At 37.7% G+C, this 15,953-nt stretch overlaps 2 protein-coding genes across 2 annotated transcripts in view; one reads left to right on the top strand and one right to left on the bottom strand.

The window, feature by feature from the left end:
• Nucleotides 1-1,471: 1,471 nt before the first annotated feature.
• hsp90ab1 (heat shock protein 90, alpha (cytosolic), class B member 1) lies at nt 1,472-10,484 on the bottom strand. Its single transcript, XM_077219512.1, has 12 exons — nt 10,347-10,484; nt 9,394-9,537; nt 8,078-8,284; nt 7,833-7,992; nt 5,717-5,850; nt 5,311-5,631; nt 5,060-5,225; nt 3,942-4,132; nt 3,553-3,700; nt 3,151-3,419; nt 2,190-2,523; nt 1,472-1,974 (listed from the first exon to the last, which is right to left on the bottom strand). Exons 2-12 carry the CDS (start codon nt 9,535-9,537, stop codon nt 1,859-1,861), a joined length of 2,190 nt encoding a protein of 729 aa, XP_077075627.1. The 5' UTR covers nt 10,347-10,484; the 3' UTR covers nt 1,472-1,858.
• Nucleotides 9,731-15,953, top strand: part of rbm25b (RNA binding motif protein 25b) — a 26,386-nt gene continuing 20,163 nt past the window's right edge. The window contains exons 1-4 of the mRNA XM_077219500.1: nt 9,731-11,438; nt 12,100-12,202; nt 13,330-13,453; nt 15,280-15,329. Of these exons, the coding sequence (XP_077075615.1) occupies nt 13,348-13,453; nt 15,280-15,329 (156 nt within the window). The 5' untranslated portion in view covers nt 9,731-11,438; nt 12,100-12,202; nt 13,330-13,347. The remainder of the gene's footprint in view (nt 11,439-12,099; nt 12,203-13,329; nt 13,454-15,279; nt 15,330-15,953) is intronic.

The following is a 15,953-nucleotide window of genomic DNA, read 5'->3' as shown; positions in this document are numbered from 1 at the left end:
ACCACATTTAATTTGTATATGTTTTTATTACTGAAGTGAGTGTAGAACTTTCATCTCCTGCATCATATTCTTGTAATCCAGAATGGCAGCACAGCTGAAATATGTTTGAGCAGCACCCTCTACTGTACATGCATGAATTATTAAGTGACACAATTAGTTACTTTTTAGTGAGTAACCAGTGATGGGTAGATTGCTTACACAAATTATAGTTAGTTTCTGATTCCAAATTACAATATAAAAATCATAGTTAGTAACGTAATCCAGATCACTACACAGATTATATTGCCTTAAATGAGGCTTTTGACCAACTTGTAGGATAGGATACTCATATTGATATAAAAATACGGAGAAAGAAAATAAATTCCATTCTTTATGAACAATATGAAGTGCATTAAATATTAATTTATGGGTTTCCCAAACTGGGGTTCGTGATGGAACTGCAGGGGGTTCTTGAGTTTAATGAAACGCTACTAAATTATAAAATGCGATTACGTAATCTAGATTACATGTATTCAGTTACTACCAAGCATTAGGAATAATACGCTTCCTTTTACAGTCCTGTTCCCAATGTACATACTATGTACTTATTATAGTAATTACAATAACTGGGTAATAACTAGGTACTAACCCTGAACCTAGCCTTAACCCATTCACTTACCTTGTATTACCCAGTACTTTCTAAGTACACTGTAAATACCCGCTGTAAAATTAAGCATTATTACCCAGTAATTAAGTACACTGTAAGTACATGTAAGTGAACGTACTGTAAACGGAAGTGTTACCCAATATTGTAACGCACTACTTTTAAAAGTAATGTTACCAACACTAGCTATCAGAATATACTGGTCATTCTTAGTTCATTTTCGCTAATGTATCCTGCATGAAATTGTTTGAAGTTGAACTGTTTGCTTGGTATATTTTACATGCTTTTCATGGCTCATACTGTATGCTTAGTTTCACAGATGAGGTTTAAGCTTAAAAATATCAGTGTGCTCTCATGATGCACACAAGTAGTTTTTTCTAAGGCACTATCTATTCCTATAAAAGCTACTTAAATGTCCCATTTTAACTAAAGCCTAATCTTTGTATAATCTACGCCCCATTGGCCATAGCATGATACAGTGAGAATATCAAGCTCATGCTCAAGGAAAAAGGACCCGTTTATTGAGGCAAAAAAAAAAAAACTGATGCTAATGTTAAATAATGAGATTTTATAACAGTATAACAGACTACTTGCATAAAATGCATATAAACATCAGTCGCCCATGCAATACAATGATTGAGAGACGAACAAAAACATCTCAAAGCCTGATGGATTCAATTTGATACTTTACCATTTATTTCTAAGCAGAATAGCTATGTGAACTGAATTTAAATACATTTTAAATTTCTAATTTAAAAGAAATTCCATTTTTTGAAAGCTTAATCCAAATAAATGAGAAAAAAAAAAGCAAGCAACAAGACACCAAAATTCAGGTTTCACCGTGTTTTTAATTTCTGAAAACCAAGACAATACATGCCTGTACTCAGGCAAGAGGTCTTTCCCCTTCCATGCAGAATGAAATCATGCTTGATTCAATCCAGCACAGCCAGCGGACTCAGTATCAGTGAAACACAGTGCTTATTGTGCTCAGACAATACTGCAGCAACCCATTGATCCATGAACATATGTAAAAAAAACAAAAGTACATAACGGCTCAAAACAGAGCAAAAGTGGACAGTATGCTTTAGTTACACATTTTGATACTTTAAGGAATCATTACGGAGAATCAGATTAACCTTCTACAGGTCAAAGGGAACGATAAGATGTTACGGAATGACTAAGGAAAATTGAGCGGGGAATTACAGACAGATTGATTTAATCGACTTCCTCCATGCGGGAGGCGTCATCGTCTCCTTCCAGAGGTGGGATTTCTTCAGGAGCGGGAGCAGAGGTTGGCTCTTCCACGGGAACATCTTCATCTTCATCAATACCTAAACGACAAAAAAAGGTTAGTTACAAAACTTCATTATACAGTAGGCAACATCTGAAGTGGATCAAAGTACTTAATCAAAGTTATACATGAATTTTGAACAGTACCCGTTCTTGTCTTAAGACAACTTTGGGTAAATACAGTAGTCAACATTAGTTGACCACTGCACTTATCCAAACACGGCAAGACGAAAACAGAAATGAGAGTTTAACGTACCTAATCCCAGCTTGATCATTCTGTAGATGCGGTTTGAGTGCGTCTGAGGATCGTCCAATGAGAATCCAGAGGACAGCAGCGCAGTCTCGAACAGGAGGATGACCAGATCCTTCACAGCTTTGTCGTTTTTATCAGCATCAGCCTTCTGCCTCAGGGTCTCCATGATGGGATGATCGGGGTTGATCTCCAGGTGTTTCTTTGCCATCATGTAGCCCATGGTGGAGTTGTCCCTCAAGGCCTGGGCCTTCATGATCCTCTCCATGTTGGCCGTCCAACCGTAAGTGCTGGTCACGATACAGCAGGGGGAAGAAACGAGCCTGTTTGATACGGTGACCTGGAGAAAAATCAGACATCAGCATGAGTTAAAGGTGTTAAACTAGAGTAGTCAACATTTGAAGTGGATCAAATGTTCAAAGTTGTCCTAAGAATGGGTAGTTCAAAATTCATGTATGACTTTGATGAAACGTTTTGATCCACTTTAAATGTTGACTACTGTACTGTTGACTACTGTACTAAGGCACGTTCTGGTTGAATGCTCAGGGTTGCATGGTCATTGTTAGTCACTCAACACAAATGCATCCGTCAACTAAAGGAACAGTTATTAGTTTTTTTTTTTTTAAATCACACAAAACCCGAAATCAACATGTTTTCACACATTTGAGTCTGCAGGCAAAATGCGAGCACATCAAGCGGCGTTAAAGTCCATTATGTAAACTCACCATCTGTGCAACTGACTAGGAATCCTGTTTATAAAACAATTTTGAAAGAATTAAAGTGGACGTAGACTAAAATTATTTACACCTCTTGAGCTGAATGATGACACCATTGTTTTTAGTGATGCTTAGAATTCTAATTGATCTCATTTGATAAAGTTTGCATCTTTGGTTCTGCTACTTTCCTGTTTATTACTGTGAAAGGGTTTTGAAACAATGAGATCGGTTCTTGCGGTTCGCAAACATACCTTCTCTACTTTCTTGTCCAGAATCTCCTTCATGAGCTTGCAGAGGTTCTCAAACTTGGCCTTGTCTTCCTCCATCTTTTTCTTCTCGTCTTCATCCTCTGGCAGCTCCAGTCCCTCTTTGGTGACGGACACCAGAGACTTGCCATCGAAGTCCTTCAGCTGCTGGACGCAGTACTCGTCGATGGGCTCGGTCATGTACAGCACCTCGAAACCTCTCTTGCACACGCGCTCCACAAAAGCGGAGTGGGCGACCTGGTCTTTGCTCTCGCCTGGAGGAGAATGACAACATCGTTAACATGAACCGCAAGTTCAACGGACCTTGCATGATTTGCAGTGTTATTTTTATTTTTTCAATCACAGAGTCCTACTTTAAAGGCAGGATTGATGCTGATGAAATCTTACCAGTGATGTAGTAGATGGATTTCTGGTTTTCCTTCATACGGCTGACGTATTCTGTGAGGGAGGTCATCTCGTCGCCGGACTGCGAGCTCTGATAACGCAACAGTTCTGACAACTTCTTGCGGTTCTGAGAGTCCTCGTGGATGCCCAGCTGGAGGTCGACAAAATGTTAATACCGCTTTCAATCATATCTTTACTGGAAGTAACTTGGTTTCAAAGACAAGACTAAAATGCACATTTGAGTCGTTATAACTGAACACAACTTGCACTTAAAATAGGTCATTGTTTGGTCTCATGATGCACACCAGTAATGGTTTTTTTCTTTCTAAGGCATGTTTATAAAAGCTACTTAAAGTCCTAATTGAACTAATTGACTTTAATATGCAACTTACTTTAAGATTCTTGGAGAATGCGTCGTAGAACTTCTTGTAGTTTTCCTTGTCCTCGGCCAGCTCAGCAAACAGCTCCAGGCACTTCTTGACGATGTTCTTGCGGATGACCTTGAGAATCTTGCTCTGTTGCAGCATCTCTCTGGAGATGTTGAGGGGCAGATCTTCAGAGTCCACAACACCACGGATAAAGTCTGGAGGGAACAACGATTGGAGAAAGAAAAGCTTTTAGTGACGTTGCACCTTTGAAACGTTCAATTGTAAAGACTCAAGTTTAGCGGCAAAACATTCAACTTTTGTAATTGTGCAAAAAGATCATCAGCAGGAAATGTAGAGCAGTCACTTTAAAATCCATCAGGATTGGATGAGGAAAAAGCTTTTTGACAATGTTTCTCAGACTTTGTCATGTCAGCAGAGACCGAAAAGGGCAACTTCATCCGGAATTTAAAAAGGCATTGTTCAACCAAAAATTAAAATTGGCATTTACTCGCCCTCATGTAGTTCCAAACTCTAGAGACTTTGTTTAATTTTCGAAACCCAAATGAAGATATTTTTAAATGAATTGTGAGAGGTTTCCATTCATCCACTGAAAGTACATGAAGCAAACTTGGATCCAAAACGGTCAGTGAATTCATAACTAAAGCAGTTTCATCCAAGTCTTGTGAAGAGGAGATTAACAGATTTCATTTTCCAAGGAGTTACCATGTATACCATATGTAATGGCGATCATTGTTTAGATGTGAATAAAAGCCTAAATTGAATCTGTTAATCATATCTAAACAATGACCACCATTACATATGGTATACATGGTAAACTCAAATACTCAAGTTTCTTTGTTTACTATATGTAATGCACCATGTATGCGTTTGTAAATCTATTCTTAATGAGGGATCGAATCTCACTATGAGATCAAACCGCTTGATTCATATTACGATGACTATGGATTTTGGTTATCTAGACTTTCGAATGGACGGACATAAACCTTTCAGGTTTAATTAAAAACATCTTCAGGTTTCAAAAATGAACCTTAAGACTAAAGCTTTTGAAATGACATGAAGGTGATTTAACCGACAATGTTCATTTGTGGGTGAGGAACCTCTATAAGGGCAAAGCTACTTACTCAGATACTCTGGGATGAGCTCCTCACAGCTGTCCATGATGAAGACCCTTCTGACGTACAGCTTGATGTTATTCTTCTTTTTCTTGTTCTCGAAGAGGTCGAAGGGGGCACGGCGAGGGATGAAAAGAAGAGCGCGAAACTCCAGCTGACCCTCCACAGAGAAATGCTGCAGGACAACATGTAAAAATGATTATTTCATCAGTTCTCAAATATTTAATTTAAATATTATTACATAGAATCCATTGAGTTACCTTGACAGCCAGGTGGTCTTCCCAATCATTAGTCAGACTCTTGTAAAACTCTCCGTACTCCTCGTTGGAGATGTCGTCAGGGTTACGGGTCCAGATGGGTTTGGTTTTGTTCAGCTCCTCCTGGTCAATGTACTTCTCCTTGATCTTCTTTTTCTTCTTCTTGTCCTTGTCTTTGGAGTCCTCTTCATCATCTGAGCCGACATCTTCAATCTTGGGTTTGTCTTCACCTTCGCCTTCCTCCTTTTCTTCTTTTTCTTCCTTCTCAGCCTTCTCCTCCTCTGCCTCGTCGTCGCTGATTTCCTTGTCGCGTTCCTTTTCCACCTGCATGGAAATTTGATATTTTACCATTAATCTTGGCAACACTCAATGACCAGAAAAGTAGGTCTGCATGAATAATCCCACTTACGAAGAGAGTGATTGGGTATCCGATGAACTGGGAGTGTTTCTTGACCACTTCCTTCACCCTCTTCTCCTCAACGTACTCTGTCTGGTCTTCTTTCAGGTGAAGAATGACTCTGGTTCCACGGCCAATAGGCTCACCTGGAGACCGACAGGCGAGTGTGAAAATCATTGTCACCCTTAATATGGCACGTACAGTTGATTTTTATTTTTTATTTTCTAGTTGGAGGACACTATAGTTCATTTATGCCAAGCGTGCCGCACAAGACCTGAAAAGTGAAGCCAAAGCGTCTCGATCGCCCCCGGTGACCAGTATAGCTCATAAACCCCGCCTCCCCGTGTTATTCAACGGGACGTGAGACCAACTAAACAATTAAATTACACTTCACATATCTTTTTTCCAAAGATAGTTTGTCATTTACTGTAGTTCATCACGCTGATGTAATTTCAAGTGTTTGTTTTTAAAATAAGTTTGTTTTTAGTTAGTTATTTGATGGTATAAAAACGGCACTGTGGCGTACATTGACAGATTCTCTGAGCAAAGTAGTCACTGAAGCAACAACGGACTTTTTTTCGGGATCTTTGGAGGACTGAGGAGATTGGAGCTTTAAATTAAATATCTAAATTTCTATAGTTAATTATTTCACACCGACATCATGGGTTGTTCTGCAGCAGAGGCGCGTGCTTACGCTTGATTCAGCGAGAGTGAGGGCGGGGCGTTGATTTCACGGCTTTACTTCCTGCTCACTATTGTGCATGTCTGGTCCCGAAATCGCAACTGCGCAGACTCAAGTCCCAAGATTTCAGCGCCATATCGGGACAATGGCGGCTTCACTTCTCGACCAATGGAAGAGAGCGAAGGGGCGTCGTCCATCTTTTTTTACAGTTTATGATAGCAAAATAAAGTAATGTGACATTTTACCCCCAAATTTTTTATATATCAATAAATATTTGGGATAAAAAAAAATTCGGACACTTTGACCTGACCATGTTCTGCTGAAGTTTTTTCTTTAATTGCTAATAGTCCCTTTACACTACAGACTGAACAAAATTAAGCATTGCTTGGTAATTGCCTGGTTGACCTAAATTGGTATTATCTAAGTGTAATTAAATTTAACATTCATTTGAGAGACAGTCTAACTGATGTCTAACAGAAGGATGGCCAAAACCAGTGAAATATCAACTTGATAACTCTTGAGTTTGTCACATTTTATTACCATTTCCTAAACTATAGCGAACAAACTGATAGTGAGAGAAATGTTGAAGGTAGGGATGCTCTAATCCTATAATTGTTATCGGTATCAACTCCGATATGTAATAAAATTGTAGATCGGGTATAGGTGACAATGGGCCGATCCATAGGGGCAAATTACCGCAAGAGCAATTTGAAAGCTTAATCATTTGGCTCTAAACGCTCTCGCGGTAATCCTATGTGTGACATCATGCAGACGGCAGATTAAGTTTCCAATTCAAACAATCTAACGTGCACAGAGCATACCCATCAACACTCCCCCTTTCCCCGTGAGTCATAATGACTGTTTTGTCGAGTATCCTCATAAGAGCTGACTGAGCAGCCTTAAATGAGGTTAAATAAAGTCTCAAATGAACGTAAAGAGTTGTAAGAGAATGAGGCGCGTGTGAGATTAGCGTTTCTGTCAGAAGCGGCTGCTCTTAAAGGGACAGCAGCCAATAATGCTGTCTGTCAGTTAAGTTAATCAAAGAACAAAGGGAACAGCAAAAATTACTCTACTCTTGACTAAAGAACTTTTGTAACCTTAATGAGTAATCTATGTACCATTTAAAATGTATGCAGTGCAAACTGTATGATAACTTTATTCAATTTCTGTATATTTCCTATCTGTTAGACATTTAAAATATATGGTCTTTGTTTCTGCATTAATTTGGAGATTAACTGTGAAAAGATTACATAAAATAAATTAAAAACATAAGGTTTTTAATGGTGATTTATCAGAAAAAAAGTGTGATTAATCTTGTTCATTTTTGCAATCGATAAAATGCCTGATATCGGAAGCAAAAAATGCTGACTGGAGCATCCGTAGTAGAAGGTGTCTGAATAAATTTCGGTTTGGCTGTACGTCTTCAAAGACAAGCTGGTAACGTACCACTGTCAACCTTGACTGTGAAAGAGCCGCCAGCGGACGACTCCCAGGCGTACTGCTCATCATCGTTGTTTTTAGTGATGACTGTGACCTTTTCAGCCACCAGGTAGGCAGAGTAGAAGCCTACACCAAACTGCCCAATCATGGAGATATCGGCACCAGCCTGGAAAGATAAGGGGAAAAAAAACATTACAGACTAAATTTAATGTAGATATTGATAAACAAGCTTACATTGGCAGATAAATCACCTGCAGAGCCTCCATGAAGGCCTTTGTCCCGGACTTTGCGATGGTACCCAGGTTGTTGATGAGATCGGCTTTGGTCATTCCAATACCGGTGTCAATAATGGTAAGAGTGCGATCATGGACATTGGGGATGATGTCGATCTTCAGGTCCTTGCCACTGTCCAGTTTGGTGGGATCTGTCAAACTTTCATATCTGATTTTGTCAAGAGCCTGTTGAGTGGAGAAAACAAAATAGATTGATAGCAGGAACCACATAGCCTTAAAGCTAATTCTAAATGCAAAAACACCACAAAAAAAGAAAAAAAAAAAGAAACAGAAATTATATCGATGTAATCACTTAAAGAGATAGTTCACCCAAAAATGAAAATTCTGTCAGTATTTACTCTCCCTCATGTTGTTCCAACCCCGTAAGACCTTCGTTCATTTTCGCAAGACGACTTAAGATATTTTTGATTAAATCTGAGAGCAGGATCACTCCTCCATACTAGTCCATAGGCTTCTTAAGGGATTGGCACTCGCCAGCCCCGAAAAGTTATTAAAGACATTGTTAAAATAGTCCAAGTGACTCAATCTTAAGTTTATCAAGCGATAATACAATTTATGCGCAAAAAACAAAAATAACGACTTTTTCAACTATTAATTTCCGTATCTGTGGGCCTCTAGTCAGTTAACGTAGTGTGATTGCGTAGTGCTACGTCACACGTAGGCTCACTATTGGCTGACGCTGGTCATGTGTGATGCATGTGACGTACAACACAGAAGCGCTGCGCTGTTACACTAGCGAACTGACTCGAGGCCCACAGAGAAGGAAATGAATAGTTGACAGTCACAATTTGTTTTTTTTTGCACACAAAAAGTAATCTCGTCGTTTGATAAATTTAGGATTGAGCCACTGTAGTCACTATTTTAACAAAGTCTTTAATAACTTTTCGGGGAACAAGTGTCAATCCCTTAAGAAGTCTTAGGAGGATTGATCCAGCTCTCAGATTTAATCAAAAATATCTTAACTCGTGTTGAGAAGATGAACAAAGGTCTTACGGGGTTAGAACAACATGAGGGTGAGTAAATATTGTCAGAATTTTCATTTTTGGGTGAACTATCCCTTTAATTGACCTCTGATATATATATATATATATATATATATATATATATATATATATATATATATAACATGACTGTGTTTGGCTGAAAGAATAAAGTCATATACCTAGGCTGGTTTGAGAAGTAAATTATGGGATAATTTACATTTTGGGTCAACTAACCCAAAATAACATAAGCCAAAATGTTAGATGCAAGTAAAAGTCTATCATGGGTCTTACATCAGAGGCGTTGGAGATGAGCTCCCTGAGGAAGATCTCTTTGTTGGAGTAGAAGGTGTTGATAATGAGAGACATCAGCTGGGCGATCTCTGCCTGGAAGGCAAAGGTCTCGGCCTCCTCATCTTGGCGCATTTCTTCAGGCATCTGAGAAATAACAGAGTCAGCACATCTTTACTATATCCATCAAAAAAGGTTTAATAAGTGCATATTGTTAGTGATTTCTGTTCATGCGTTTAAGTTGGACAAGTAGGTTTGTTAAAAGAAAATGAAAGTGTGACTCACTCCATCAGTTATAGTACAGTTACACAAGAAAAACAGGCCCATGAAAGGCCCGGATGCGGAAGAACATGGCGCAGAAGGACAATGCGCGCAACACGTGTTTTACTGCTGCAATCCTTGAATTTTAACCGATTTGGATGGATCTCGCTTATAATAAAACATTTTTTCGTTATACTTTTTTAATAGCTTTAAGCGCAAATAGACTAGCTTTTATGAAAAGGTTACGATGACTTTTAATGACCCAGCCAGTCGAGTCATCGGTGTTCGCGGCGTGACGGCAGATAAATATAGATATGAATTACGACCAAAGAAATTAGCAAGAAGCTATAATAGATGACCAGTAACGTTAACAACACGAGCATCAATTTTTTATAGCACTGCAAAACCACTGCACCTGCTCGGCAACTCATTAAACAGCCATAAAAAACTAATTAAAATTAAATTATATTTTAACATACGTTTTTTTTTAAACGACAAAGAAAGAACCCTTATGACGAATGGCGGTGCCTGAATACCGAAGAAAATAGTTTTTTAACCGTCATTCGCACAATTACAATACCGGCTAAATAACGAATTGAATAAGTGAGGAGTAACGCGAATAAACATCATTCTGAGAGTTTCCATTAATGCCTGGAATCATATGGAATCGTTTTAGATTTAGATCGAGGGTTTACCTTGGTTAGTTTCGTTGATTTTTGATGGTTTAATCGCCACAGAAACAGCTGATCTCCCCTATACTGAGACTCAGGGAAGCAGAGGAGAGAACCTCGCGTGCGCGGCTCTTTTCTTTATACTCCGCCTATAACTGTGCGACTGTATCCCTCCGCGCGGTCTCACTGCGCATGCGCGAGACACTTACAGTCCAGACTAAACTCTTTTATCGGTTTAAATCGCATTTATTCCCTTCCAAAAATGCAGTGTCTTTACTTGCTACATCAGATATAAATAATGTCTACATGATTGGAACAATATAGTAATATTTTAAATGAGAAATAATTAAGGTTAAAACGATTAAAAAACTATTTTGCAATTTGAAAACGTTTTTGTAAGGAGATAGAAGGGGGTAAAGAGATAGTTATTAGAGATTCATAGCGAAAGTCTCAAGGCCTCTGAACGAGTCTATATTTCATTAAACAAACATAGCAGGTTAATATTAAATACCATTATTATATTAAATTTCCTTGCGCATTATTATTAATAAAATCTATACATGAGTGTATGAATCTTTGTAATAGTCTACAAAAACTGAGAAAGAAATTAATACATTTTAAATAGTTAGACACTGACCACTGAACGTATATAAAATCAGTTTGGGGAGATGCGCGCAAAATGTTTACTTCACTGATAGTAAGGTCTTTATACAATCCTCACGTTCTCAAAATAGTGTTTGTCATAATAAACACGAAATAGTTAAATAGTCAGAAAATGTAGCAAAAGATATGCACATAATAAAACATAATCGACTGCACTACGTTTCGCATCGGAATAACACCAGGCGTTATGACTAGCGGTACTTTGTCTTTTTCCAGCACTTTCCATGAAAATCCCGCCCCCGTTCACGTCACCTGTCACTCAAATGCAGTTTATAGGCGAATCTGAACAAGAAATGTCCTGGTTATATTTCACCCCTACATCAAAATAAAAAACAACAACAAGAAATTAAATCTCAGTGTCCCCAAAAATACGTTTCATTTTCTTGATTCTGATGTAAATTTGACCTTGAAATATACTGACCGTGTTGTGAGATTCAACCAGAGATTAAATTGGTAATTTAATTTGTGCTGTTTATATTTAATGTGCAGTTAATTCAATACAAATATAACACCTTAGAAGTTAATTAATAATTCTGCTAAGTGGGACATTTCAAAGTCATAGTTTGTTAAAACAATAGAGAATATGGTTAGTTATAAGATGCAAAAAAAAACAACAACAGTACAACAATAATAGAACAGCAATTTATAATATGTGGGCATAATTTAACTTAATGTGGGCTAACTTACTAATAACAGCAGGGAATAAAACAAATTTTAACTAATAATGTATATGTTTATATATATACACACACACACCATTTTTGCAATGGTGAATATTAAATATGAACAATTTAGCCAAATTATTTCAATTAAAGAATGGTTACTATTATCATGCTATATTGTTGTTTTTCTTTTAATTAAGTATTTTAATGCTTAACAACGTTCAAATTAAAGAAAAATGTCTCAATATATAAATCATTATTATTATTTTTATGAAGGACATCCTGAATCTAATTCTATGTAAAAGATGAAATATGCCGAAAATTAATGGACAAGATCAATATTTGTTGTTGTGCTGATTTTCCATTTGCTTTTAATTTGTTGATTTAATTTCGTTTTTTTCTCTCGTTTTTTTTAAATCAGAGGTCTTTTAACTTGCCTGTTATTTTCCCAGAATTCCATTTCACCGGAAACTGCAGTTTCGATCGCTCGTTGCTTTTACCACGGATCCGGTGAACTTTCCGTGCGAGAAACGAGTGGATATCGATTTGGTTTGAGTGAGTAATATTTATTAAATTATTAGTTATCTTTGTGAGTTCATATTTTAGTTGTCTCGCACAGGAGTTTTATCAAACGAAATAATTCGTTGAGAGAGGTCAAAATAAAGGCTTTTTGTGAACGTTAGCTCGCGGCTAACTTAGCTGTAACCCTGTCTGACTGAACTGATTCCCGCTGATATTTTCTGACAAACCGGTCTGATTTATTGGCTTGAAATTATTATATACCACTTAAGCAATATAATTTACGCACTTTAGATCGTTGGCTATCATACACTTGTTTATTTGCTTAGCTAAAGTCAATAATTAAGTTAGTCACATTGAAAGACGTTATAGCAATGTGAAATCGGCCTTTGAATTGATTTAACGTTAAGACCATTCCGCTATTTCCGTTAATCTTAGCTCGATTTCAGTGATTCAAACTCATTTTATGTTGATTTTCAGTCTGTACATGTGATTTCAAGTTGATATTAGCACTTTCAGGTTGTTCGCAGGTTTATTGTCGCTTGTTTAGAGGTATTTTTATTTTTTTTATTTTTTTCAGACATCTCAACTGATTTCAGGTTGATTTCAGACCTTTCAGCTGATTTCAGGTCGATTACTGGCTGATTTAGAGCTGTCAGTGATCCTGAAATCAGCTTGTCTGACTATCTGCTATAACTCTGTTAAATGTACAATTTAACAGCTTTATACTTCAAGGAATAGTTGACACAAAAATGAAATTTATCCCTTAATTTACTCACCCTCAAGCCTTTCAGACGAACAAAAGTCAGAGTTATATTAAAAAAAATATTCTGGCTCTTCAAAGCTTTGTAATGGCACTGAGATTTTGAAGCCCAAAAAAGTGCATCTATCCATCAATCATAAAAGGTTAATAAGATGGCTTGAGGGTGAGTAAATTATGGGATAATTTTCATTTTTGGGTGCTATCCCTTTATGTACATTAAATGTATCTGTGTTAAGTAATAGTAAAATAGTCGCATACTAAAAATATGAGGGGAATTGCAGAAATAAAGATCTTTAATGTTCAAGTGGAACAGTGAGTGTGTATCGTTGCAGCCTAAACATTGTTGGCATGTCACTGTTATTTACAGTTGTTAATGAAGTGTATTTCTCTTCTGTTTAAGGTGGGTGTTTTGCCCAAGATGTCTTTCCCTCCTCATCTCAACCGGCCACAAATAGGCATCCCAGCGATGCCACCAGGAATCCCTCCACCACAGTTTGCTGGATTTCCACCATCAATGCCTCCCGGTAATGAAGATAAACCAGACCTTCTGTAGACACACTGTGTTAGCAATGGCGAAGTCATGGGTTCAATTCGCAGGGAACACATGCTGGCGAAATGTATGCCTTGAAGTGCTTTGGATAAAAGCGTATGACAAATGCAAAAAAAGTGTAATTAATTATAATGGGAGCATTTAGTGTCAACTGGTTGATTATTAAAGCATTGTTTTGCTTGCTTTGTGTATTCAAAGTAGGGATGGCGAAAACTAAAAAATTTCTTGACCGACCACTGAGCCTCGTTAGCCGGTTGAAACCGGTTAACCGATTAGTTTAAAATATGCCACGCTATTTGAAATAACAGCCATTTCGAGCCGCGCCTGCAATTTCGCAACTCTGTCGCATCTCTCTCTGCCTCCCGCTCACACACACACACACACACACACACACACACTGCCCTGGCGCCGCGCTTCCACTCACGTCACTTTTTTAAAATCCCCTACAGCGCGAAACATGAGTCCCGCAAACGCGGCGCCGAGGAGCTTGTATGTAATCGGAGGACAAATGGCTCCTTAGTTTTGAAATGGTTTGGGTACAAGGTGATCGCGTTGAAAATAAAGGCGTTAGTCTAGCGTTAGAAGCTCATTTGAAACATTGCAGCGGCTCATTTAAGAAAATGACAGCTCCGAAGAGACTCCGCTTTAGTTTGAGGTAACATTAGTGCTAACAATAATAAAGAAAGATGGTGATCATTATCACCTTATCTGTTACCACTGAAATGTAGATGTAATGTATTTCTACAGTATTACTACTGTATCTAAGCACTGTATCAAACAAGTTGCAACTTACTGTGCCATTCTTTTTGGTGAAATGGTCCCACACACTACGTTTCTTTGCACGCTTCATCCTGTCGTCTGCCCTGGCTCTAACCTCCAGTGTTTTAGCCTGTAGCCTTTACTTTTCGCAAACCTTGTGAGCGCGCGAACCCAAACGCTGTGACCTCGCGCCAAATGTTTTTATTGGTTTATTAAGTACAAACAGGCGAGTTATGAAAAATTGAGTGTGAGGGATTTGTTCACTTCACACAAAAATATCTTCGAATAAGATGGCTAACTGTAGTAGCGATTAGTCCACTGTCTATAATAGCCTAATTTAGAGATCACTTTTTTTTTAACCGACTACCGACAACTTTGATCGGTTAACGTTGAGACGGGTCAACCATCGGTCAAACGGTCATCGGTTAGCATCCCTAATTCAAAGTCACACCAAGGACGATAACTATAACGATAATGATACAGTTCTGAATATAAAAGAATAGCAGAGTCCACACCACAACTATAATGATAACGGCACAGAGAAATGAAATCATCATAAGAGGACCATTATAAAGTTAAAGTTGATTAATTCATAATCAGTCAAGAGGTCTTTTGAGTTGGTTATGGATCGATCAAATGTTTTTGAGAAATGTAACATCCTTAATTCTATTATGTATTGCTGGATGAACTGTTTATGTTAAATTGTCTTAAATATCAAGTTTAATCCCTCTGATTTGCATTGTTATAATAGGCAATGACAAAACACTTGCTTTCCAGTCCTTGAAATCTCTATCAATTTTCTTAAGCCGATTCAATGGCATTCAGGTTTTGTCAGCTTTGTAGAATTACACAGAGACATCTAGGAGAAACGTTTCCCCGAGATACCTCCTTCACTGCAATATTGATGTGCGCTTATGGCGTGAATCTCAGTTTAGCGTCACGGTCTGTGTCGGTTTAGATTCACAATGTGACTTGCATGACAATTTCAAGTGAGGGTGAATATTTTCTGATGTTGTTGTTGTTGTTTTTTCTCCCCCCTAGGAACCCCAATGATTCCTGTCCACATGGGGATTATGACTCAAGCCCCTACGGTAATATTTGTTTATTATAGAGAAAAAATTATTAATTTGTATTCGATGTTTAGTCATTTCCAGTCTAAATGTAAGTAAGCAATTTTTCAATTTTTTTCTGAAGCATAAATATCTATTTATTGATGTATTTTGCAAATGCGCTTAAAAGGATTTTTTTTTATCGCAGCAAATTAAATTCAAAATGTTTGATACTGAAGAACTAAGACAGTAACAATCTAGTTAAAACGAGGCAGGTTTTTCAATAAAATAACACAAGGGAGGATGATATTTTAATAAATTATTTATATGCACAGTAATAAACTGCAATATTTACTTGCGTATCGTCGCTGTCGGGCAGAAACTTTGTATCCATATTTCGGTTTAATTTTTAAATTTTTATAAATCATTACTATTGGTCATCCTTTATGTCTGTCTGTGGGTTTTTACAAATATTTAACACATAAAAAGTGTTAAAAAAGAGCTTGTGACTAAACCTTGTATCTCCATTGGATCCTCAAACTGTCGCTCAAACTCCACCCGCTTCTTGAATCTTGAATGAAGTGGCGGACGCAGTTTGGACCGTCTCTGCTTGTTTGCAATTCAACGGTAAATAAAGAGCTGGTTGTTTGAATATGTACAGTGTTT

Source organism: Siphateles boraxobius, unplaced genomic scaffold, assembly GCF_051911475.1.
Source record: "Siphateles boraxobius isolate OS27281-9 unplaced genomic scaffold, OSU_SipBor_1 8, whole genome shotgun sequence".
NCBI lineage: Eukaryota > Metazoa > Chordata > Actinopteri > Cypriniformes > Leuciscidae > Siphateles > Siphateles boraxobius.
This window is presented reverse-complemented; position numbering and strand designations above follow the sequence as displayed.

What these genes read in the sequence shown, in the direction of transcription:
- hsp90ab1 (XM_077219512.1), bottom strand. Translation starts at nt 9,537, where the DNA reads ATGCCTGAAGAAATGCGCCAAGATGAGGAGGCCGAGACCTTTGCCTTC. An exon ending in GATACCCAATCACTCTCTTC is followed by an intron (nt 5,632 to 5,716) that starts GTAAGTGGGATT and finishes ATTTCCATGCAG; the next exon opens with GTGGAAAAGGAACGCGACAA. An exon ending in CATTCTCCAAGAATCTTAAA is followed by an intron (nt 3,701 to 3,941) that starts GTAAGTTGCATA and finishes GTCGACCTCCAG; the next exon opens with CTGGGCATCCACGAGGACTC.